General features: G+C 43.3%; 1 protein-coding gene across 1 annotated transcript in view; it reads left to right on the forward strand.

Annotated features, from left to right (window-relative positions):
- Window positions 1–26,054, forward strand: part of LOC123757335 (ipis-1-like) — a 130,751-nt gene that overhangs the window by 60,721 nt on the left and 43,976 nt on the right. The window contains exon 4 of the mRNA XM_069323563.1: window positions 14,916–15,159. Within this exon, the coding sequence (XP_069179664.1) occupies window positions 14,916–15,159 (244 nt within the window). The remainder of the gene's footprint in view (window positions 1–14,915; window positions 15,160–26,054) is intronic.

The following is a 26,054-nucleotide window of genomic DNA, read 5'->3' on the forward strand; positions in this document are numbered from 1 at the left end:
GTGGAGCTTCATGCACCAGCCTGCTACACAGTGCTCTCCGGTAGAGGCAGGACCAGCCTTAATAACTGTCTCACGTATTACAGGCAATTCTCACTGTTATTTATGTTAAATATTAAAAGTTTGAGCATTACACGATTAACTTGAGGCGACCAACGACTGTGTGCTTGTGCAGACCCCTTGAGCACTGGGTTCACGGCCACTTTGGGTTGGTAAGTTCACTAACCCGACACAGTAACATTTTAATGTTGTCCTGGACTAATGTCAGCGGTGTTAACTGCAAGTAACTTGGGAGGAACATTAAACGTCTTGTGAGGGAATATTTCACCAGCTCACATACATTATGCCTGTGGAGGCCAGTACACTTGTTAAGTGCGCGGACTTAAGTTTGGTAACCAGCAACCGAAACATCTAGTGTTTGGGCTCATGTGAGAGCCCCAGTCATCAGCAGTCCAGAAATGTTACTCTGGCCGGGGTAGCACGTCTGTGGACAGTGATATGCCGATAGCATCGTTTCATTGTATGGCTTGGAGCGAGACTCAAGTTTGCACGGGAACAGCTAGGCCGCATGCGTGGTTGAACTGTGGGCCTCCCGCGCCAGCCTCTTGACTCGTCGTCATGGCAACAGCCACCATCTTAGCAAACATCTTGAGCCACCATGTTGGTCGGCCATCTTGAAGTTGCCCTAGGGGCCATGTTACACCGTCACTGGTTGGTGGAGAGGGATAGGCTGCTGTGTGCCTTCCTCTCATTGGCTATATCGAGGAGGACGCGGGAATCGCTGGTGTCCTTCTCTCAAGGCGCCATTCTGAACACAGCCACCACTTTGTCCTGCCGTTCCCTGTGCTCATTCGGCAAATTGAGTATAGGGCGTCGTGGTGGCTAGACTACTCAACTGCTTCACCGCGGTCGCAGCAGAATCCAGCCGAAGTCATCGCTCGAAGGGGAGAAAGACATTGTGTACAGTGGGTAGAGATCTAGAGATCTGGATAGTGGGGTAACTTGCATACGAGCAGTAAAAACTCGTGGGTTCCCATACCAGTGATTATAGACGTTCAAAGTCCTGCTAGTGCTCTGTAGCAGTCGATGGGAAAGGGAAATTCGTGTAAAGTGTTCAGGGGCAGTTTTCTCATAGAAATTCGCGGAAAATCTCGAGTCAGTGTTTTGGCGCCAAAGTGTTGGGGGTGCTACGCTTTCTCAGGAGGGGTGGGGGAGATCTCCGCTTAAGCCTACCACCCGCCACCTAGCGTGCCGCCACCTACGCCACCTACCACTGCTGTGAGCCAGCCACCCGCCGCAGGGTGCCTGATTGTATGGCAGGACGATTTAGTGTGTGTGAGGCCGGCAGTATAAATGAGGAAGTACTTATGTGTGTGTTTCTGGTGATTAGTTAGAGTCTCTAAAGCTTGAATTCGAAGTCAGGTGTTCCGTCGCATTGTCACTAAGCACCTGTAGAGGTGAAGTGAAGTGTGGATGAGGAGATAATCACCCTTGTCGACATCTTGTCAGTCCAGAGGGACTTACGTCTTGTGTACACAGACGTACGGTGTGTGTGTGTGTGGGTACTCACGGGAACAGAGTATACATAGATTAGCCAGGGACTTAGAGGATGTCCATGTAATATTTATATTCCACTAGCAGTACCCGGCCACGCATTGCTGTGGCTCAGCAACGCATGTGCGATGCTGAGCCACAGCAACCTTCCCTGTCCCCAAGTCCTCCCCACCATTCTCCCCTCACCCGTCTTTTCGGCCTCAAAACCATTCCCCCACTCCACCGTCCCCTCGTCCTCCCTCACCATTCCCCACTCCATCATCCCCTCTTCCTTCCCACCATGCCCCACTTCCCTGTCCCTTTGTTCTCCCCCACCATTCTCCATTCCCCCATCCCCTCGTCCCTACCATCCCAAACTCCTCCCGTCCCCTTGCCCTTCCCCATCACTACCCCCTCCCTTGTCCCCTCGTCCTCCCCACCATCTCTCACTTCCGTACCCTCGTCATCCCCACCATTTCCCACTCCCTCGTCCAATGCCTTCCCAAATGGTCTGCTGTTCCCATCACTGAAATATGAAAAAAAACAGTTAAAAATGAAATGAAAATATGAACAAATAAAAAAAATAAACTATACTCACAAAATGAACGGTATGGTAAACAACACAGCTCAATTCCAACGCAATTCCCACAAAACAATTAAATCAAAATGAAAATGAATCAAAATCTATGAAAATTCTATTTATCAATGCAATCAGAAATGCTGAAATGGAATTGTAAAATATTTAGTATAGCATGTGTATTGCTCTTACATGCAAGAGATGGCGCTGTTTTTTTTTTAAAAGCATAGTCTTACCTGTCACAGGTGTGGCATCTATACCTATACTTACGAAATGAATGGTATGGTAAACAACACAGCTCATTTCAAGCACAATGTCACACATAATAATTCAATAAAAAATCAAATATATCGACATCTATGAAAATAAAATATATCAATGCAATCGGAAACATTGAAATGGAATTCGTGACATATTTAGTATACCGTGCATGTTGTTATTATATGCAACAGATGGCGCTGTTTTTCAAAAACGCATGTTTTTATCTGTCACAGGGGTGGCATCGATATAGTAGGTATATGAAAAGACGCGCCTATTCGAATGCCACCTTGTGTCAAAATTTCAAAACAATCGGTAAAGAAGTTTCAAAGATTTCCTTCACATGGAAAAAAACATGAAAAACACAGTTTTTCAGAAAAAGCATGTTTTTTATCCGTCACAGACTTGACATCTTTATCCGTCAGAGACGTGACATCTATATAGAATGTATATAAAAACCTGGCCGGATGCGATTGGAACGTTGTGTGAAAATTTCAATGCAATCAGTGAAGAACTTTCGGAGATTAGCGATTTTGAACAAACGAACATTTCCATTTTTATTTATATAGATTCTGGTCGAATTGTGGTAATTCAATAATTTTTGATCGCCCGTGGAACGGAGTGATATTATTCCATGTGTAATCTTGCAGGTGTGGAATTCCAGTACTGAGCGCTCAAGTTAGTGTTAGTGTGTAACGTCAGGAAATCCTGGCAATGATTATTGTGGAGTGATACCAGATTGTGGTGTTAATTTCTTGTTTTGTTCCCAAGGCCGTGTCAAGTGTGATTTATATATATATATATATATATATATATATATATATATATATATTAGTATATTTTGGTAGCAGTCTTTCCTGTAGACATATTTTATTAAATATGACCGAAAAAGTAAGATTAATAATTCTAACACGAATTTTCTCAATCTTTCGTACATTATGCTTCACTGTTGGAGGTAAATCAAAAATCACTTCTCCAAAATTCATTTTTATTTCTAGTCTGACGCGACACGGGCGCGTTTCGTAAAACTTATTACATTTTCAAAGACTTCACAAATACACAACTGATTAGAACTTGCGTTTCCCTGATTTTATATCTACATTTGAGTGAGGTGGGAAGGGTGATGTGGCATTACATTTGAGTGAGGTGGGAAGGATGATGTGGCATTAGAGGATATTAATAGGGTATTAAAAGTATCAACACAAGACAGAACACGAAACAATAAGTATTGAATAGAAGTGTTTGTAGAAAGCCTATTGGTCCATATTTCTTGATGCTTCTATATTGGAGCGGAGTCTTGAGGTGGGTAGAATATAGTTGTGCAATAATTGGCTGTTGATTGCTGGTGTTGACTTCTTGATGTGTAGTGCCTCGCAAACGTCAAGCCGCCTGCTATCGCTGTATCTATCGATGATTTCTGTGTTGTTTACTAGGATTTCTCTGGCGATGGTTTGGTTATGGGAAGAGATTATATGTTCCTTAATGGAGCCCTGTTGTTTATGCATCGTTAAACGCCTAGAAAGAGATGTTGTTGTCTTGCCTATATACTGGGTTTTTTGGAGCTTACAGTCCCCAAGTGGGCATTTGAAGGCATAGACGACGTTAGTCTCTTTTAGAGACTAGAAGAACGCTTTAAAAGAGACTAACGTCGTCTATGCCTTCAAATGCCCACTTGGGGTCTGTAAGCTCCAAAAAACCCAGTATATAGGCAAGACAACAACATCTCTTTCTAGGCGTTTAACGATGCATAAACAACAGGGCTCCATTAAGGAACATATAATCTCTTCCCATAACCAAACCATCGCCAGAGAAATCCTAGTAAACAACACAGAAATCATCGATAGATACAGCGATAGCAGGCGGCTTGACGTTTGCGAGGCACTACACATCAAGAAGTCAACACCAGCAATCAACAGCCAATTATTGCACAACTATATTCTACCCACCTCAAGACTCCGCTCCAATATAGAAGCATCAAGAAATATGGACCAATAGGCTTTCTACAAACACTTCTATTCAATATCCATTGTTTCGTGTTCTGTCTTGTGTTGATACTTTTAATACCCTATTAATATCCTCTAATGCCACATCATCCTTCCCACCTCACTCAAATGTAATGCCACATCACCCTTCCCACCTCACTCAAATGTAGATATAAAATCAGGGAAACGCAAGTTCTAATCAGTTGTGTATTTGTGAAGTCTTTGAAAATGTAATAAGTTTTACGAAACGCGCCCGTGTCGCGTCAGACTAGAAATAAAAATGAATTTTGGAGAAGTGATTTTTGATTTACCTCCAACAGTGAAGCATAATGTACGAAAGATTGAGAAAATTCGTGTTAGAATTATTAATCTTACTTTTTCGGTCATATTTAATAAAATATATATATATATATATATATATATATATATATATATATATATATATATATATATATATATATATATATATATATTTATATATATATATATATATATATATATATATATATATATATATATATTTATATATATATATATATATATATATATATATATATATATATATATATATATATATATTTATATATATATATATATACACGAATTTTCTCGATCTTTCGTACGTTTCTTTTCACTGTTGGTGGTAATTCAAAAATCAAGTCTCCCAAATTCATTTTTATTTCTAGTCTGACGCGACACTTGAGCGCGTTTTGTAAAAACTTATTACATTTTCAAAGACTTTAGCTTACACATACACAACTGAATAGAACTTACACATCTTCGATTTGTTTATATCTACATTTGAGTGAGGTGGATGGGGTGAGGTGGTATTAATAGGGTATTAAATTCCTAAACACAAGGCAGAACACGAAACAATAAGTATTGAATGGAAGTGATTTGTAGAAAGCCTATTGGTCCATATTTCTTGATGCTTCTATATTGGAGCGGAGTCTTGAGGTGGGTAGAATATAGTTGTGCATTAATTGGCTGTTGATTGCTGGTGTTGACTTCTTGATGTGTAGAGCCTCGCAGACGTCAAGCCGCCTGCTATCGCTGTATCTATCGATGATTTCTGTGTTGTTTACTAGGATTTCTCTGGCGATGGTTTGGTTGTGGGAAGAGATTATATGTTCCTTAATGGAGCCCTGTTGCTTAAGCATCGTTAAACGCCTAGAAAGAGATGTTGTTGTCTTGCCTATATACTGGGTTTTTTGGAGCTTACAGTCCCCAAGAGGGCATTTGAAGGCATAGACGACGTTGGTCTCTTTTAAAGCGTTCTGCTTTGTGTCTGGAGAGTTTCTCATGAGTAGGCTGGCCGTTTTTCTGGTTTTATAGTAAATCGTCAGTTGTATCCTCTGATTTTTGTCTGTAGGGATAACGTTTCTATTAACAATATCTTTCAGGACCCTTTCCTCCGTTTTATGAGCTGTGGAAAAGAAGTTCCTGTAAAATAGTCTAATAGGGGGTATAGGTGTTGTGTTAGTTGTCTCTTCAGAGGTTGCATGGCGTTTCACTTTCCTTCTTATGATGTCTTCGACGAAACCATTGGAGAAGCCGTTGTTGACTAGGACCTGCCTTACCCTACAGAGTTCTTCGTCGACTTGCTTCCATTCTGAGCTGTGGCTGAGAGCACGGTCGACATAAGTGTTAACAACACTCCTCTTGTACCTGTCTGGGCAGTCGCTGTTGGCACTTAGGCACATTCCTATGTTCGTTTCCTTAGTGTAGACTGCAGTGTGGAAACCTCCGTTCTTTTCCATGACTGTTACATCTAGAAAGGGCAGCTTCCCATCCTTTTCCATTTCGTAAGTGAAACGCAGCACGGAACTCTGCTCAAATGCCTCCTTCAGCTCCTGCAGATGTCTGACACAAGGTACCTGTGTAAAAATGTCGTCAACATACCTGCAGTATATGGCCGGTTTCAAGTTCATTTCGACTAAGACTTTCTGCTCGATGGTACCCATGTAGAAGTTTGCAAACAGGACACCTAGGGGAGAACCCATGGCAACCCCATCTACTTGCTTATACATGGAGGATCACCACTAACCCAGAAAAGATCCAATTAAGCACTGTCGGCTGTATGGCCTTCTCCATTGAAAATGAGGGGGGAATAAGAATCAGGGGTGAACCCATAGCCATCTCAAACTCCAACACAGTGCTCGGGTACAACTTCAACAGGCTACTCAACTCCTCCCAGTACGTATCCCAGAAGACAGCGATGGCCCGGGGCTCACTGGCGAGGCTCTTCCGTTTCAACCAAGCCCCATCCCACATCAAGCTCCACCTGTACAGAATGACCATAAGGCCTAGCTTGGAATACCCTTACGTTTCCCTGAACCTCACCAACAAATCCAACATGCTGAAGATTCAACGAGTACAAAACAAAGCACTTCGCTTTGCAGAGGGCCTGACTCTGAGGGACAGTGTAAGAACTGACCAAATCCATGAGACGCTCAACATGAAGCCAATGAACATTAGGCTTAGCTACCTGGCCAGAAGACAGCTGTACCGTATGAAGAACATGTATGTCCCAGACCCCGAAGATCCCTTCGTAGCAGAAAACACCACCAGCGACTACGAGATCCACGAACCACCACACAGAACCAGAAGAATCACTCTCCAACAAAAAGTGATCAGACATATCCATGATGAGGCCTTCCCAAGCCCTCAAATACTAAGCGGTCTGCCAGACGACCCAGATGAGTGGCCCATCCCGGACCCGATCTACACCAAATGAAGAATAAAGAAAGAAAAAAAAAAATAAATAAATAAATAAAAAAAATAAATAAATAAATAAATAAAAAAAAAATAAATAAATAAATAAAAAAAAATAATAAAAAAAAATAAATAAATAAATAAATAAATAAAACACCTACAAAAAAAATATAAAACCAAAAAACCATTTGTCGTGGCATCAGAAGTGTAACTACCCTGATGTTTCTAAGATTAGCCTCCTTCAGCCAACTCCATCGGCTCTAGTGCTTTAGGACACCAACAAGGTCACAAACACTAGCCCCCCCCCAGCCAATGTACTGACACCCCAACATAACACATACGCAAACAAACAACACATACAAAAATGTCAACCCATGGTGGACAGGCCACCGAACTTTCAAACCTCCTCTCTCTCTACACCCGCATCCTCTTCCTGAATTTCATCTCCCCATCCCTCTACCTCCCCGTCCTTTCCATTCCCTATGGACATCAATCCGAATCCATGTGCCCATCCGGGCTCAAGAAGGGTGCCTCTTTAGTACAAGCTTGGAGTAGTTTCCTTAGGATGTTTACCACCAACAGTGAAAAGAAACGTACGAAAGATCGAGAAAATTCGTGTTAGAATTATTAATCTTACTTTTTCGGTCATATTTAATAATATATATATATATATATATATATATATATATATATATATATATATATATATATATATATATATATATATATATATATATATATATATATATATATAACTGAAAACTCACACCCCAGAAGTGACTCGAACCCATACTCCCAGAAGCAACGCAACTGGTATGTACAAGACGCCTTAATCCACTTGACCATCACGACCGGACATAATGAGGTGATAGCCGAGGCTATTTGAACCACCCCACCGCCGGCACTCGGATAGTAATCTTGGGCATAGCATTTTACCAAATCACCTCATTCTTTGGGGCACACGTGAGGAACACAAATGCGAACAAGCCTGAATGGTCCCCAGGACAATATGCAACTGAAAACTCACACCCCAGAAGTGACTCGAACCCATACTCCCAGAAGCAACGCAACTGGTATGTACAAGACGCCTTAATCCACTTGACCATCACGACCGGACATAATGAGGTGATAGCCGAGGCTATTTGAACCACCCCACCGCCGGCACTCGGATAGTAATCTTGGGCATAGCATTTTACCAAATCACCTCATTCTTTGGGGCACACGTGAGGAACACAAATGCGAACAAGCCTGAATGGTCCCCAGGACAATATGCAACTGAAAACTCACACCCCAGAAGTGACTCGAACCCATACTCCCAGAAGCAACGCAACTGGTATGTACAAGACGCCTTAATCCACTTGACCATCACGACCGGACATAATGAGGTGATAGCCGAGGCTATTTGAACCACCCCACCGCCGGCACTCGGATAGTAATCTTGGGCATAGCATTTTACCAAATCACCTCATTCTTTGGGGCACACGTGAGGAACACAAATGCGAACAAGCCTGAATGGTCCCCAGGACAATATGCAACTGAAAACTCACACCCCAGAAGTGACTCGAACCCATACTCCCAGAAGCAACGCAACTATGGTAAAATGCTATGCCCAAGATTACTATCCGAGTGCCGGCGGTGGGGTGGTTCAAATAGCCTCGGCTATCACCTCATTATGTCCGGTCGTGATGGTCAAGTGGATTTAGGCGTCTTGTACATACCAGTTGCGTTGCTTCTGGGAGTATGGGTTCGAGTCACTTCTGGGGTGTGAGTTTTCAGTTGCATATTGTCCTGGGGACCATTCAGGCTTGTTCGCATTTGTGTTCCTCACGTGTGCCCCAAAGAATGAGGTGATTTGGTAAAATGCTATGCCCAAGATTACTATCCGAGTGCCGGCGGTGGGGTGGTTCAAATAGCCTCGGCTATCACCTCATTATGTCCGGTCGTGATGGTCAAGTGGATTAAGGCGTCTTGTACATACCAGTTGCGTTGCTTCTGGGAGTATGGGTTCGAGTCACTTCTGGGGTGTGAGTTTTCAGTTGCATATTGTCCTGGGGACCATTCAGGCTTGTTCGCATTTGTGTTCCTCACGTGTGCCCCAAAGAATGAGGTGATTTGGTAAAATGTTATGCCCAAGATTACTATCCGAGTGCCGGCGGTGGGGTGGTTCAAATAGCCTCGGCTATCACCTCATTATGTCCGGTCGTGATGGTCAAGTGGATTAAGGCGTCTTGTACATACCAGTTGCGTTGCTTCTGGGAGTATGGGTTCGAGTCACTTCTGGGGTGTGAGTTTTCAGTTGCATATTGTCCTGGGGACCATTCAGGCTTGTTCGCATATATATATATATATATATATATATATATATATATATATATATATATATATATATATATATATATATATATATATATATATATATATATATATGTCGTACCTAGTAGCCAGAACGCACTTCTCAGCCTACTATGCAAGGCCCGATTTGCGTAATAAGCCAAATTTTCCTGAATTAATATATTTTCTCTAATTTTTTTCTTACGAAATGATAAAGCTACCCATTTCATTATGTATGAAGTCAATTTTTTTTTATTGGAGTTAAAATTAACGTAGATATATGACCGAACCTAACCAACCCTACCTAACCTAACCTAACCTATCTTTATAGGTTAGGTTAGGTAGCCGAAAAAGGTAGGTTAGGTTAGGGTAGCCGAAAAAGGTAGGTATATATATATATATATATATATATATATATATATATATGTCGTACCTAGTAGCCAGAACGCACTTCTCAGCCTACTATGCAAGGCCCGATTTGCCTAATAAGCCAAGTTTTCATGAATTAATTGTTTTTCGACTACCTAACCTACCTAACCTAACCTAACCTACCTTTTTCGGCTACCTAACCCAACCTAACCTATAAAGATAGGTTAGGTTAGGTTAGGTAGGGTTGGTTAGGTTCGGTCATATATCTACGTTAACTTTAACTACAATAAAACAAAATTGACCTCATACATAATGAAATGGGTAGCTTTATCATTTCATAAGAAAAAAATTAGAGAAAATATATTAATTCATGAAAACTTGGCTTATTAGGCAAATCGGGCCTTGCATAGTAGGCTGAGAAGTGCGTTCTGGCTACTAGGTACGACATATATATATATATATATATATATATATATATATATATATATATATATATATATATATATATATATATATATAAGGCACAACTCTCCTAAACACGAGAGTGAAGTATACAACTTTAGAACACTTTCCCACCAGGAGACTCGAACCCTAGCCAGCACAGAAGCCTTCCAGCAACTGGCATAACAGGTACGCCTTAACCCTCTCCACCACCTGCTCAGACCCTTAGCAAGAGCACTAGAGCAAGTGAGGGGTCATTTAGACGTTAATTTCATCAAGTCCCTGTTAATATGGGAAGACACAGTGTCTATGCTTAAGGCACAACTCTCCTAAACACGAGAGTGAAGTATACAACTTTAGAACACTTTCCCACCAGGAGACTCGAACCCTAGCCAGCACAGAATGCCAGAATGCCTGTTATGCCAGTTGCTGGAAGGCTTCTGTGCTGGCTAGGGTTCGAGTCTCCTGGTGGGAAAGTGTTCTAAAGTTGTATACTTCACTCTCGTGTTTAGGAGAGTTGTGCCTTAAGCATAGACACTGTGTCTTCTCATATTAACAGGGACTTGATGAAATTAATGTCTAAATGACCCCTCACTTGCTCTAGTGCTCTTGCTAAGGGTCTGAGCAGGTGGTGGAGAGGGTTAAGGCGTACCTGTTATGCCAGTTGCTGGAAGGCTTCTGTGCTGGCTAGGGTTCGAGTCTCCTGGTGGGAAAGTGTTCTAAAGTTGTATACTTCACTCTCGTGTTTAGGAGAGTTGTGCCTTAAGCATAGACACTGTGTCTTCCCATATTAACAGGGACTTGATGAAATTAACGTCTAAATGACCCCTCACTTGCTCTAGTGCTCTTGCTAAGGGTCTGAGCAGGTGGTGGAGAGGGTTAAGGCGTACCTGTTATGCCAGTTGCTGGAAGGCTTCTGTGCTGGCTAGGGTTCGAGTCTCCTGGTGGGAAAGTGTTCTAAAGTTGTATACTTCACTCTCGTGTTTAGGAGAGTTGTGCCTTAAGCATAGACACTGTGTCTTCCCATATTAACAGGGACTTGATGAAATTAACGTCTAAATGACCCCTCACTTGCTCTAGTGCTCTTGCTAAGGGTCTGAGCAGGTGGTGGAGAGGGTTAAGGCGTACCTGTTATGCCAGTTGCTGGAAGGCTTCTGTGCTGGCTAGGGTTCGAGTCTCCTGGTGGGAAAGTGTTCTAAAGTTGTATACTTCACTCTCGTGTTTAGGAGAGTTGTGCCTTAAGCATAGACACTGTGTCTTCCCATATTAACAGGGACTTGATGAAATTAACGTCTAAATGACCCCTCACTTGCTCTAGTGCTCTTGCTAAGGGTCTGAGCAGGTGGTGGAGAGGGTTAAGGCGTACCTGTTATGCCAGTTGCTGGAAGGTTTCTGTGCTGGCTAGGGTTCGAGTCTCCTGGTGGGAAAGTGTTCTAAAGTTGTATATATATATATATATATATATATATATATATATATATATATATATATATATATATATATATATATATATATATATATATATATATATATATATATATATATATATATTATTAAATATGACCGAAAAAGTAAGATTAATAATTCTAACACGAATTTTCTCAATCTTTCGTACATTACGCTTCACTGTTGGAGGTAAATCAAAAATCAATTCTCCAAAATTCATTTTTATTTCTAGTCTGACGCGACACGGGCGCGTTTCGTAAAACTTATTACATTTTCAAAGACTTTAGTTCACAAATACACAACTGAATAGAACTTACGTATCTCCGATTTTATATCTACATTTGAGTGAGGTGGAAGGGGTGATGTGGCATTAAAACAAAGTGTGGTATTAATAGGGTATTAATTTCATCAACACAAGACAGAACAAGAGTATTAATAGGGTATTAATTTCATCAACACAAGACAGAACACGAAACAATGGATATTGAATAGAAGTGTTTGTAGAAAGCCTATTGGTCCATATTTCTTGATGCTTCTATATTGGAGCGGAGTCTTGAGGTGGGTAGAATATAGTTGTGCAATAATTGGCTGTTGATTGCTGGTATTGACTTCTTGATGTGTAGTGCCTCGCAAACGTCAAGCCGCCTGCTATCGCTGTATCTATCGATGATTTCTGTGTTGTTTACTAGGATTTCTCTGGCGATGGTTTGGTTGTGGGAAGAGATTATATGTTCCTTAATGGAGCCCTGTTGCTTATGCATCGTTTAACGCCTAGAAAGAGATGTTGTTGTCTTGCCTTTATACTGGGTTTTTTGGAGCTTACAGTCCCCAAGTGGGCATTTGAAGGCATAGACGACGTTAGTCTCTTTTAAAGCGTTCTGTTTTGTGTCTGGAGAGTTTCTCATGAGTAGGCTGGCCGTTTTTCTGGTTTTACGTAACGTAATTCTCGGGAGTGTTTATCGGCCTGCAGGATCTATAAATCACTCACCCAGGTGATTTAAGGAGTGCGAGATCTCCTTATTGTACCCAGCAACGTTTGATAGCTGTAGGCTACATGTGTCAGCAGTAATTATATATATATGATCGTAGTGTCACGGTGCCCAGTGTTATTGTGTTATTTAATTTAATGTGGTGATTGCAATGTGTGGACCTGTGTTCTAAGGGGTTATTTAGAGCGCACTGTTAGTCATTTGCAACAGTAAGTAAGTGTGTGCAGTATTCTAATACTTGGAAATTAGAGTACTTGCCGTGTGTGTTATTGCAAAGGGGTTGTCATTGATGGTGATTGTTGCAAGTGTTGAGCAATCACCGTATGTGATTGCAGTTCAGTAAAGTCATTGAGGGGCAGTGTTCTAGAGAGTTCATGTGCTGTATGCTATTTTACTAGGTTCTGCAGTATTGTCATTGCAACCGGATTGTAACGTAAATCACTGTGATTTGTTAGTTGATTTGCCATTGTCGTGGGGGAACTCGGCTGTAGACGAGTACTTGGGTTTTATATTCTCCTGTTTATCTGGTAGGACATCGAAGTCCAGTATTCAGTGAGGTGATTGCGAGGCAATTAATATAACGTAACCAAGGGAACGCCCATTGCTTTAAGAGAATTTGTTCTTTGACAATTTGAGTAACATAGAATACGTTTGGGTTAATTTACTCTCCTGCAAGCAGCTATGGTAGTCTCAGGGAGCCTAGCCATCAGCCAGGCAAGAATTAGAGTATTGTCTGTCGTAATTAACGGTCAGTGGGCCGGGTAATTGACGTGTTTCAGGAAGTCAAAGTAATTAAACTCGATCCTTGTTTGATCGACTCACATGAAGGCTACATTGTTCTATTAACGTAACGTCGTGATTTATCTGTCCGGAAGTACCGGCACTTGATTGACTCGTGGGAGGAGTAATGTCATTTTAGAATAACGTAAACGTGGTGCCTAATTACTGTTATTAACCACCTGAATTGGTCTGAGTATGGAAGGCTCGGACGGAATTCATACCTTAATGTAAATTGCTGAGCCAGTGTGAAAGGTTGCGTATTTAATTGTTTAATTATTGATCTTGAGGATAGTAATTAATTACTCTAAAGGTAATCACGAGTGATTACCGTTCTCTTAACACGTTGGACATTGTAAATCAGGGTTTACCATCGTTGAGTGATTGTAACCGATAATGTAAATTAACGTAACTAGTAAAGAGATTAATCAGCTGTCTAAAAGTACAGGGATTAATGAGATTTTCTCCGTGAATGCTCGACGGATAGTATGTTGTGTAATTTCCGCGTTACTAGTGACAGTTGTAAGTTATTAAATTAACGTAAATGTTATTTTGTTATTAACGTAAATCAAATTGTTATTGATTGTTGATCGTCCGTGGGACGGAGTGTTAACGTAAGGATTAATTTGAGGAAGGGTGCTGGAGTTGCCCGTGAACCCATTAGTCATTGATGTGTCATTGAAAGGCTACTGATTTGATTGCATTGCAACCGCTATCGCAGGTGTAGACTGTACTGAGGCGAAGAACAGTTAGGAGGTTACTGGAGACGTGTTTCAGAACGTACTGTGTCAATTGTTGAAATTGTGATTATAGATCTGTTAGTTCTTGTTTCTTGTTGAGTCCTCTGTGTTCACGCTTATGTTCGAGTTAGTTCATTATGCAGTCCGAGGGGCTGGTGTCTAGCTGTCATTGACAGTGTCACAGGATGGATTTCGAGTAACATCATTGATATTTCTTTTGTTTTGTTGTAGTAGTTAGTACTTTATTGAATAAACTAAGTTATGCTGAACACTGTCTTTTCGTTACACCTCCACACATTATTATTGCCCTGCAAGTGATTCTTCACACTCGACTAATAAAATTGAGACTGATTCATGGGTTTTGGACCAATATACGGCACCACACAACAATAAATTATTGTTGTGAGAGCCCAGGACCTACTCGTGGAGGGGATTTCAAATTCTCTTGGGGTCTCGGCGTTTGCTCGCGCCTAATCAATTGCTCATATCTGGTCCCAGAGTGAGGAATGAGCTGATTACTACACTGGTGTGTTAACTAAGCAAGTCCTTCCTCAGGCGACCTAATTGAATAACAACAGGAATAAAGATTAAAGAATAAAGAAAATTCTTAGATATTTTCCGAGCTCAATTCCTCAACCATTTCACTTATTCCCACTTAATATAAAAGTCAAAACTCTCACACGTCTCTCTCTCTTGTGAAGAAATCTTATCTTAATCATTTTGCACTTTGAATGTCACTGAGCAATTGTTTCACCGCCAGCTTCAAGAATCTGCGGCCACAATCAACGCGTTTGTATCCAACACCACTAACGGCAAGATCCCAACCTTGTTGAGTCCTGATGACCTGGTGTACGCTGTCATGCTCCTCATCAATGCTGCTTACTTCAAGGGCACCTGGAAGTACCAGTTTGATTCCTCCTCAACAGCGTCCAAGCAGTTTTTCGTGTCCCCTGGCAACCCTGTCGACGTGCTCATGATGAAGACGAAGACCAAGCTCAGGCTAGGTAAGGTCAGGTCAACGGTTATAACTGGCGTAGTTTGCTTGTAATTATTAACAATCTTAAACTAACACCATTACGCTGTTGAAACAACTTCTTGGAATGGTATTCAAGAATTGACTTTTTATGTGAATGGGAATAGTTAACGAAAAGAGGCGTGTGAATTAATTCAGAAGATGGACTGTCAGTTCAAATACTGAAAAACCTTGGAAGTGGGTATAGCAATTAAGGAAAGTGCATGAGGCTTATTGGGTCATTCATGGCACATCCTATTTATATGTATCCAAAACTATTCACAAGTGTCTAATGCTTGAAACAATCTAGGAATCCCATGTCTATTCTGTTACCCAGTAAGCTATTCCACAAACCAGCAACCCTGTTTCCAGACCAGTATTTACACAGGTCTTTCCTAAATCAAAATTTATCCAATTTATATCCATTGCTTCCGGTTCTGTTTTGTGTTTATATGTTTAATAGCTTGTTAATATCCTTTTGTTATGCTCTTTCATCCACTTGTGCACTTCATTCATGTCATCCCTAACTCTTCACCTTGTAAGATGATGACAATTAGTCTTGCTCAATGGCTCTTCAAATGGAAGGTTCATAACTTCAGGGATTAACTTTGTCATCCATCCATCACATCCATCCTAAGAAGAGGAAGATATAGCGTATGAATAACATTCCATGTTTTATTGCTATTCCTTCTAGAAATAAATCCTAGTATCCTAATTGCCTTATTCAGAATATCCCCTCCGTGATGTTACATTGACGTGGTGAGCGCCTCACGCACACCTCCCTAGGACCGGTGAGGGGTGCCTTGGCCCCTCTTTTGGTGGTGAACGTTCAGAAGGGCACCACGTAGGGGCCTTGTGAGCTATCGAACACTCCCTTCCCATACTAATTCGAACCATGCCTTGTTTGGTCCTGCCACGTGGAATAAGTACTTTGACCTCCATCATTTAGATTCTACTCATCCTGACGATTTTTCCCCTCCATAGGCACCTTGTTGATTCGTAGATGCCTCTAATAATTTCATTGTACTCCATTGGATAAAGGAGTACCTAAGCAACAGGAGACAACGAGTCAGTGTGAGGGGTGAGGTCTCAGATTGGCGAGACGTTACGAGTGGAGTCCCGCAGGGGTCAGTCCTTGGACCTATACTGTTTCTGATAAACGTAAATGATCTCCCAGAGGGTATAGAATCGTTTCTCTCAATGTTTGCCGATGATGCAAAAATTATGAGGAGGATTCAAACTGAGGACGATAGTAGGAGGCTACAAGATGACCTAGACAGACTGAGTGAATGGTCCGACAAATGGCTGTTAAGTTCAACCCGAGTAAATGCAAAGTAATGAAACTAGGCAGTGGAATCAGGAGGCCAAACACAGGATACAGAATAGGAGATGAAGTACTTTATGAAACGAACAGAGAGACAGATCTAGGAGTTGATATCACACCAAACCTGTCTCCTGAAGCCCACATAAAAACAATAACGTCTGCGGCATATGCGAGGCTGGCTAACATCAGAACAGCGTTCAGGAACCTGTGTAAGGAATCATTCAGAACCTTGTAAACCACATATGTAAGACCAATCCTCGAGTATGCGGCCCCAGCATGGAACCCGTACCTTGTCAAGCACAAGACGAAGCTGGAAAAAGTCCAAAGGTATGCTACTAGACTTATCCCAGAACTAAGAGGCATGAGTTACGAGGAAAGGCTGCGAGAAATGCTCCTTACGACACTGGAAGACAGAAGAGTAAGGCGAGACATGATCACAACCTACAAAATCCTCAGAGGAATCGACCGGGTAAACAAGGATAAACTATTATGGCATAGGCAGAGTTTCTTTCACCCTATGTCCCAGTTACCTGTCAGTAAATAGGTACCAGGGAGTTAGTCAGCTGCCACGGGCTGCTTTCTGGTGTGTGTGTGATGTTGAGAAAAAATGCCCGAAACGCTTTGCGTAATAGTGGCTTTAGGCATTGTATGTACTAGCTCTACCTATAAGTCAACCAATCTTTGTAAAAATTTCTTGTATGTATGTACCTTACCTAAATAAACATTTATTTATTTATTATTTATTTATTATTCAACACTGGTGGGACGCGAACAAGGGGACACAGGTGGAAACTGAGTACCCACATGAGCCACAGAGACGTTAGAAGGAACTTTTTCAGTGTCAGAGTAGTTAACGGATGGAATGCATTAGGCAGTGATGTGGTGGAGGCTGACTCCATACACAGTTTGAAATGTAGATATGATAGAGCCCAGTAGGCTCAGGAATCTGTACACCAGTTGATTGACAGTTGAGAGGCGGGACCAAAGAGCCAAAGCTCAACCCCCGCAAGCACAAATAGGTGAGTACACACAAACACACACACACACACACACACACACACTCAAGAGATTAGAAAGTGATGTGGTGGAGGTTGACTCCATACACAGTTTCAAATGTAGATATGATAGAGCCCAATAGGGTCAGGAAACTGTACACCAGTTGATTGACGGTTGAGAGGCCGGACCAAAGAGCCAGAGCTCAACTCCCACAAGCACAATTAGGTGAGTACACATAAATCCCTCCTCAGAAGGGAGCCGGTGGCCGAGCGGACAGCACACTGGACACGTGATCCTGTGGTCCCGGGTTTGATCCCAAGCACCGAGGAGAAGCGATAGGCAGAGTTTCTTTCACCCTATGTCCCAGTTACCTATCAGTAAATAGGCACCAGGGAGTTAGTCAGCTGCCACAGGCTGCTTTCTGGTGTGTGTGTGTGTGTGATGTTGAGAAAAACAAAAAAATAGTAGTAGAAGAAACAGTTGATTGACAGTTGAGAGGCGGGCCGAAAGAGCAGAGCTCAACCCCCGCAAGCACAACTAGGTGAACACAAATAATTGAATACACACACACACACACACACACGCAGAGGGCCTCGTAGCCTGGTGGATAGCGCGCAGGACTTGTAATTCTGTGGCGCGGGTTCGATTCCCGCACGAAGCAGAAACAAATGGGCAAAGTTTCTTTCACCCTAAGTGCCCCTGTTACCTAGCAGTAAATAGGTACCTGGGAGTTAGTCAGCTGTCACGGGCTGCTCCCTGGGGTGTGTGTGTGTGGTGTGGAAAAAAAAAATAGTTAGTAAACAGTCGATTGACAGTTGAGAGGCGGGCCGAAAGAGCAAAGCTCAACCCCCGCAAAACACAACTAGTAAACACAACTAGTAAACACGCAAACACATACGTGCACACACACACACGTGCGCGCACACAGGCTGGCTAACATCAGAACTGCTTTCAGAAACCTGCATAAGGAATCATTCAGAACCTTGTATACCAAAGATGTAATGCCAATCCTGGAAGTTTGCGGCCCCAGCATGGAGCCCGTACCTTGTCAAGTACAAGACGAAGCTGGAAAAAGTTCATAGGTATGCCACTAGGCTAGTCCCAGAAGTAGGAGGCATGAGTTATGAGGACAGGCTGCGTGAACTGCACCTCACGTCGCTGAAGATAGAAGAGCTCGGGGAGACATGATCACCACATAAAAATTCTCAGGGGAATTGACAGGATAGACAAGGATGGATTATTTAACATGGGTGTTACACACACACGGGGAAACAGGTGGAAGCTGAGTACCCAAATGAGCTACAAAGATATTAGTAAGAACTTTTTCAGTATCAGAGTAGTTAGTAAATGGAATGCAGTAGGAAGTGATGTGGTGGAGGCTGACTAAATACCCAGTTTCAAATGTAGATATGATAGAGCCCAGTAGGCTCAGGAATCTTTAAATCAGTTGATTGACGATTGAGAGGCCGGACCAAAGAGTCAAAGCTCAACCCCTGCAAGCACAACTAGGTGAGTACACACACACACACACACACACACACACACACACACACACACACACACACACACACACACACACACACACACACACACACACACACACACACACACAAAGGGAAATTATGAGGAGATGAGAAGCTTCCTAAGGGAAATACCTTGGGACACAGACCTCAGAGCTAAGTCTGTACAAGATATGATGGACTATGTCACCCAAAAGTGTCAGGAGGCAGTAAGCAGATACATCCCGGCCCAAAAGGCAAAATTCGAGAAGCAAAAGAAGAATCCGTGGTATAATAGGGCATGTATGGAAGCAAAGAAACTGAACAAAAGGGCGTGGAGGAACTTCCGGAATAACAGAACACCAGAAAGTAGAGAGAACCAGAGAACCAGGAATGAGTATGTCAGGGGTGAGAAGAGAAGCAGAGAAAAGTTATGAAAATGATATAGCAAACAAAGCCAAGACCGAACCAAAGCTACTCCACAGACACATCAGAAGGAAAACAACAGTGAAAGAACAGGTAGTGAAACTTAGAACAGGTGAGGACAGGTATACAGAGAATGAGAAAGAGGTGTGTAAACAATTCAACAAGAAGTTCCAGGAGGTCTTTACAACAGAACAAGGTGAGGTCACTGTGCTAGGAGAAAGGGAAGTAAACCTGGCTGCCTTGGAAGGGTTCGAAATTACGAGAGAGGAGGTCAAGAGACACCTGCTGGATCTGGATGTTAGAAAGGCTGTTGGTCCAGACGGGATCTCGCCACGGGTACTGAAAGAGTGTGCAGAGGCACTTTGCTTACCACTCTCCGTAGCGTATAGTAGGTCACTGGAGACGGGAGACCTACCAGAAATATCGTAGATGGCGAATGTGGTCCCAATATACAAAAAGGGCGACAGGCAAGAGGCACTGAACTATAGGCCAGTGTCCTTGATTGTATACCATGCAAGGTGATGGAGAAGATCGTAAGAAAAAACCTGGTATCACATCTGGAGAGAAGGGACTTCGTGACAAATCGCCAACATGGGTTCAGAGAGGATAAATCTTGCCTGATTGGCTTAATAGAATTCTACGACCAAGTGACAAAGTTTAACAAAGAAAGAGAGGGCTGGGCGGACTGCATTTTCTTGAATTGTCGGAAAGCCTTTGACACAGTACCGCATAAGAGGCTGGTACATAAGCTGGAGAGACAGGCAGGTGTAGCTGAAAGGTGCTCCAGTGGATAAGGGAGTACCTAAGCAATAAGAAGCAGAGAGTTACGGTGAGGGGTGAGACCTCCGATTGGCGTGAAGTCACCAGTGGAGTCCCACAGGGCTCAGTGATGTGGTGGCGGCTGACTCCATACACAGTTTCACGTGTAGGTATGATGTCTACCAACCCTGTCTCCTGAAGGCAAAATCAAAAGAATAACATCTGCGGCGTATGCGAGGCTGGCTAACATCAGAACTGCCTTCAGGAACCTGTGTAAGGAATCATTCTGAACCTTGTATACCACATATGTATGAATGTAAGACTAATCCTGGAGTATGCGGCCCCAGCATGGAGCCCGTACCTTGTCAAGCACAAGACGACGCTTGAAAAAAATCAGAGATATGCCACTACGCTAGTCCCAGAACTAAGTGGCATGAGTTGAGAAGGAAAGCTGTGAGAAATGCACCTCACGACACTAGAAGACTGAAGAGTAAGGGGAGACATGATCACAACCTACAACATTTTCAGAGGAATTGACAGGGTAGATAAAGATAAACTGTTTAACACAGGTGGAAACTGAGTACCCAAATGAGCCACAGGGACGTTAGAAAGAACTTTTTCCGTGTCAGAGTAGTTAACAGATAAATGCATTAGGCAGTGATGTGGTGGAGGCTGACTCCATACACAGTTTCAAATGTAGATATGGTAGAGCAAAATAAGCTCAGGAATCTGTACACCTGCTGATTGACGGTTGAGAGGTGGGACCAAAGAGCCAGAGCTCAACCCCCGCAAACACAACTAGGTGAATACAACTAGGTGAGTACACAAGGCAAAGACTCAACCTAAATTGCTCTCCCGCCATACCAGGAGAAAAAAACAGTGAAGGAACAGGTAATTAAACTGAGGATAGGGGCAGACAGATTCAGTACAAACGACATGGAAGAGTGCGAAGAACTCAATAAGAAATTCTAGAATTTCTTCACATTAGAGCAAGGAGAAGTTCCAGAGATAAGAGTAGGAATAGTTAATAACCAGGCACCACTAGAGGAGTTTTGCATTACCAGTGGGGATGTAAGGAAGCTTTTGCAAGAGATGGAAGTAACAAAGGCAATAGCCCCGGACGGAATATCACCATGGATACTAAAAGAAGATGTGCCTGCCACATCTTCATAGTAAATAACAAATCACTGGTAGCAACTGAACTGTTAAAAAGCTGAAAGACAGCAAATGTAGTCCCGATATACAAGAAAGGGGATAGACAGGAGTCACTGAACTACAGGCCAGTGTCCCTAACTTGCATACCATGCAAGTTGACGGAGAAGATTGTGCGAAAAAAGCTAGTGGAACATCTGGAGCGAAGGAACTTTGTGACACAACATTACCTGGGTTCAGAGATGGCAAGTCCTGCCTCACAGGATTAATTGAATTCTACGATCAGGCAACTAGAATCAGGCAAGAAAGGGAGAGGTTGGCAGACTGCAAATTTTTGGATTGCCAGAAAGCCTTTGACACAGTACCACACCAGAGACTAGTGCAAAAGCTGGAGATGCAGGCAGGAGTGAAATGGAAGGTATTCCATTGGATTAGGGAGTACCAAAGTAACAGAAGACAGCGAGTCACTGTCACTGTGAGGGGTGAGGCCTCAGATTGGCGAGGCATCACCAGTGGAGTCCCATAGGGTTCAGTCCTATACTGTTTCTGATATATGTAAATGATCTCCCAGAGGGTATACAATCGTTCCACTCATTGTTTGCTGATACTACAAAAATTATGAGGAAGATTAAGACTGAGGAAGATAGTATGAGGCTACAAGATGACCTAGCAAACTGAATGAATGGTCCAACAAATGGCTATTAAAGTTCAACCAGAGTAAATTTAATGTATTGAAACTATGCAGAGGCCAGGCACAGGATACCGAATGGGAGATGAAGTCCTTCATGAAGCGGGCAGAAAGAAAGAGCTTAGAGTTGATATCACACCACATCTGTCTCCGGAAGCCCGCATAAAAAGAATAGATATCTGTGGCATATGCGAAGAGGGCTAACATCAGAACTGCTATCAGGAACATGTGCAAGGAATCATTCAGAACCTTGTATACCACATATGTAAGACCAATCCTGGATTATGCGGCCCCAGCATGGAGCCCGTACCTTGTCAAGCATAAGACGAAGCTAGAAAAAAGTTCAGGGATATGCCACTAGGCTAGTCCCAGAACTAAAAGGCATGAGTTATGAGGAAAGGCTGCGTGAAATGCACCTCACGACATTGGAAGACAAAAGAGTAATGGAAGACATGATCACTACGTACAAAAGTCTAAGAGGAATTGACAGGGTAGAAAAAGATAACGTGTTTAACAAAGGTGGTACACGAACAAGGGGACACAGGTGCAAACTGAGTACCCAAATGAGCCACAGGGACGTTGGAAAGAACTTTTTCAGTGTCAAAATAGTTTACAGAAGAAATGCATTAGGCAGTGATGTGGTGGAGGCTGACTCCATACATAGTTTCTTTTGTAGATATGATAGAGCCCAGTAGGCTTGGAAATCTGTACACCAGTTGATTGACAGTTAAAATACAGGACCAAAGAGCCAGAGCTCAACCCCCGTCAGCACAACTAGGTGAGTAAAACTAGGTGATTTCACACACACACACACACACACACACACACACACACACACTTGTCTTGTGACCATCGTGTTGGGTGGACGTGGGTTGGGAGCTCCTGGTTCACTAGTGGAGTGGGAGGGTTAATCAGGCAACTTCGAAGTGAAAAAGTGTGTACAAGTGAATGAAAAACCTTGGGTTTTGACCAGAGCCATAAGGTAGTGAAGAAAAACAGTTTAAATAGCGTAATTCAAAATAGTTGAGGAAGTACTGTGGCAGTGTGCAGTGTGGAAGCAGACCTCACCGGCCTCTGACCGCGTGACCTCACCTCTGGCAGCAACCCTTCTACCACCACGTGGGACGACGCTTGGAGATTCACTCACCTATTGTGTAGCAGGACGGTAAGATACTGGGAACCCCTGTGGGTAAGGTTGCATTATGGCAATGACTAGGTCAGGAAGGGGGTCTAGGTCCAACAGTATTATGATTGAGGAAGAAGATAGGTTTGTGGAGAAGATGATTGGGAAATTTGTAGAGAAGAGGGATGTTTGGATAGATGATCTAATCCAGGGGATTAAGAGTGAAGTCTTTAATAAGATACAGGGCGAGGTTCAAAGACTCAAACAAGAGTTTATGGATTATATTCAAGAGGAAATCACAAAGAGCAGGGTAGAATGGCAAGGAGAAATATCTAGGCTTACTAATGAATTTGGCAGGAATAAGGGAAGCTTGGCAGGGGAAGGGGGAGTAGTAGTAGGTGGAGTAGCGGGTGTAGGAGGGGTGGGGGTCAGCCAGGGAGAGGGTCACCAGCATGACCCTGAACTGAGAAAGAGGACAATCATAATCCATGGATTACTTGAAGTCAGGGCACCATCGAGGCAGGAAAGGATGGAGATTGAGGATTTGGAGCTACAGGGGATCTTGAGAGACATGAGAGCCCAGATGGCAGGGAATGAGGTGCAAGTTCAACGACGCATTGGACCATACAACTGTAACAGGAAACGACCTGTCCTGGTACAGTTCACTAACGAAGAGGCAGTGGATTACATACTGCATAACAAACACCTACTCAGAGGTAGCGAAAATTACTACAACGTATATATTGACAAATTCATGACGAAGGAGGAACAGACTGCCCACAGAGCAAGCAAACAACAATACAACTCTTCCCATTTGAGAGTAGCTACACACCCCAGTGCTAATCCACCCCATGCTAACCAGCTCACACTTGCTTCTCAGGTCACCCCTTCCCCAAATCAGCCGCCCCTGCTTATCTCCCCAACACATCCCTTGACCCCTCTGACCCCACTGGAGTCAAATTCATCCCACATTCCAAGGACCCCCTCATCACCTCAACCCCCAAAACCCGTCCAGCCCTCATCCCCTCAACCCCCAAAACCCACCCAGCCCTCATCCCCTCAACCCCCAAAACCCATCCAGCCCTCATCCCCTCAACCCCAAGAACCCACCCAGCCCTCATCCCCTCAACACCCAAAGCCTACCCAGCCCTCGCCCCTCCTCATCCCCTCTCCTTCAATGTGACCCCCCACCCTTGCGAGGGGGATGGGAGGTTCCACCCACCCCCTCTATCCTTCCCCCTCCCAACCTCTCAACCTCTATCTGACTCCCAACCTTACGCTATCTCCCAACCCCCTCTATGCCCTCCCTAATCTTCAGACCCAGTATGCCCTTCCTACTCCAGACCTACCTACCCAGGCCCTACCCCAGACCCTCCTACCTACCTTCCTAGAAGCCCAGCCCCCAGTAGCCCCCCAAGCACCCCTCCTGAACTCTTTCACCCCCCATACACCCCCCAGACCCCCCCAGACACCCCCCCCCGGATCCCCCCGGACATCCCCCGGACCCTCCCCGCCCCCAGTCATCCCCCAGACACCCCCCAGATCCCCCGGATCCCCTCTGCCCCCAGTCACCCCCCAGACATCCCCCAGATCCCCCCAGACCCCCAGAGAAAGGGAGAACTCTGGTACAAGAGTTTCCATGAAGAATCTCAAGGTTTGGTACACCAATGCTGATGGGGTATCTAATAAAGCAGAAGAGATAAAAGAAAGAGTGAGTGAAGCAGATCCTGACATAGTTGCAATTGTGGAAACTAAAATTAATGACATGATCTCAGATGCAATCTTTCCTGAAGGGTACCAGGTGATACGAAAAGAGAGGACACAGAGACAGGGAGGGGGAGTAGCACTCCTAATAAAGCGGAAATGGAAGTTTGAAGACCTGGGAAATCGAGTTACCAATGAGTGCACAAGCTTCATACATGGAACTCTGACAGTAGATGGGAGGATGATTGTGATCTTGGTAATCTACAATCCCCCACCAAACAGTAGAAGACCCAGGCAGGAGTATGATGACAACAACAAAGCATGTATAGATGAACTGCAGAAGGCAGCAACACTAGCCCACAGAATGAGAGCGAAGCTGCTGATCATGGGGGCATAAATCATGGAGAGATAAATTGGGAATCAAGGAATCCCCATGGAGGGGACGAAACGTGGAAAGCAAAATTAGTAGATGTTATAGACAGGAATTTCCTGACACAACATGTGAAGGAAGACACAAGGGAAAGAGGAGGAGATGCACCGAGCCTATTAGACCTGCTTTTTACCCAGAACGTAGAAGATATCGAGAATTTATAGCATGAAATACCTCTAGGGGCCAGTGACCATTGTGTCCTAGTCTTTGATTACATGATGGAATTCAAACTTATGACCATGGGACAAGAGATCTGGGAAAGGAGAGCTGACTACAGGAAAGGGGACTATATGAGGATAAGGGACTATCTGGGTGAAGTGCAGTGAGAGGAAGAAATTAGAGGAAAAACAGTCCAAGATATGATGGACCTAGTCATACAGAAATGCCAGGAGGCCGAAGAGAGATTTATACCAACGGTAAAGGGAAAAAATAAGAAGGAATATAATAACCCATGGTTTAATAGACAGTGTCAGGAAGCAAAAATGGCCAGCAGGCGGGAGTGGAGGAAGTACAGAAGACAAAGAACAGAGGACAACAGAAGCAGATACAACAGAGCTAGGAACGATTACATTAACATAAGACGAACATCGGAAAGGGACTATGAGAACGATATTGCAATCAAAGCGAAAAAACAACCTAAGTTACTACACAGTCATATAAGAAGAAAAATGTCGGTGAACGACCAAGTGACAAGACTAAGGAAGACAGAGGGGGCATATACTGAAAGTGACAAGGAAATCTGCGAGGCACTGAATGCCAGTTTCCATGGAGTGTTCACTACCGAGC

This window comes from Procambarus clarkii, chromosome 13, assembly GCF_040958095.1.
Source record: "Procambarus clarkii isolate CNS0578487 chromosome 13, FALCON_Pclarkii_2.0, whole genome shotgun sequence".
In the NCBI taxonomy this organism is placed as follows: Eukaryota; Metazoa; Arthropoda; class Malacostraca; order Decapoda; family Cambaridae; genus Procambarus; species Procambarus clarkii.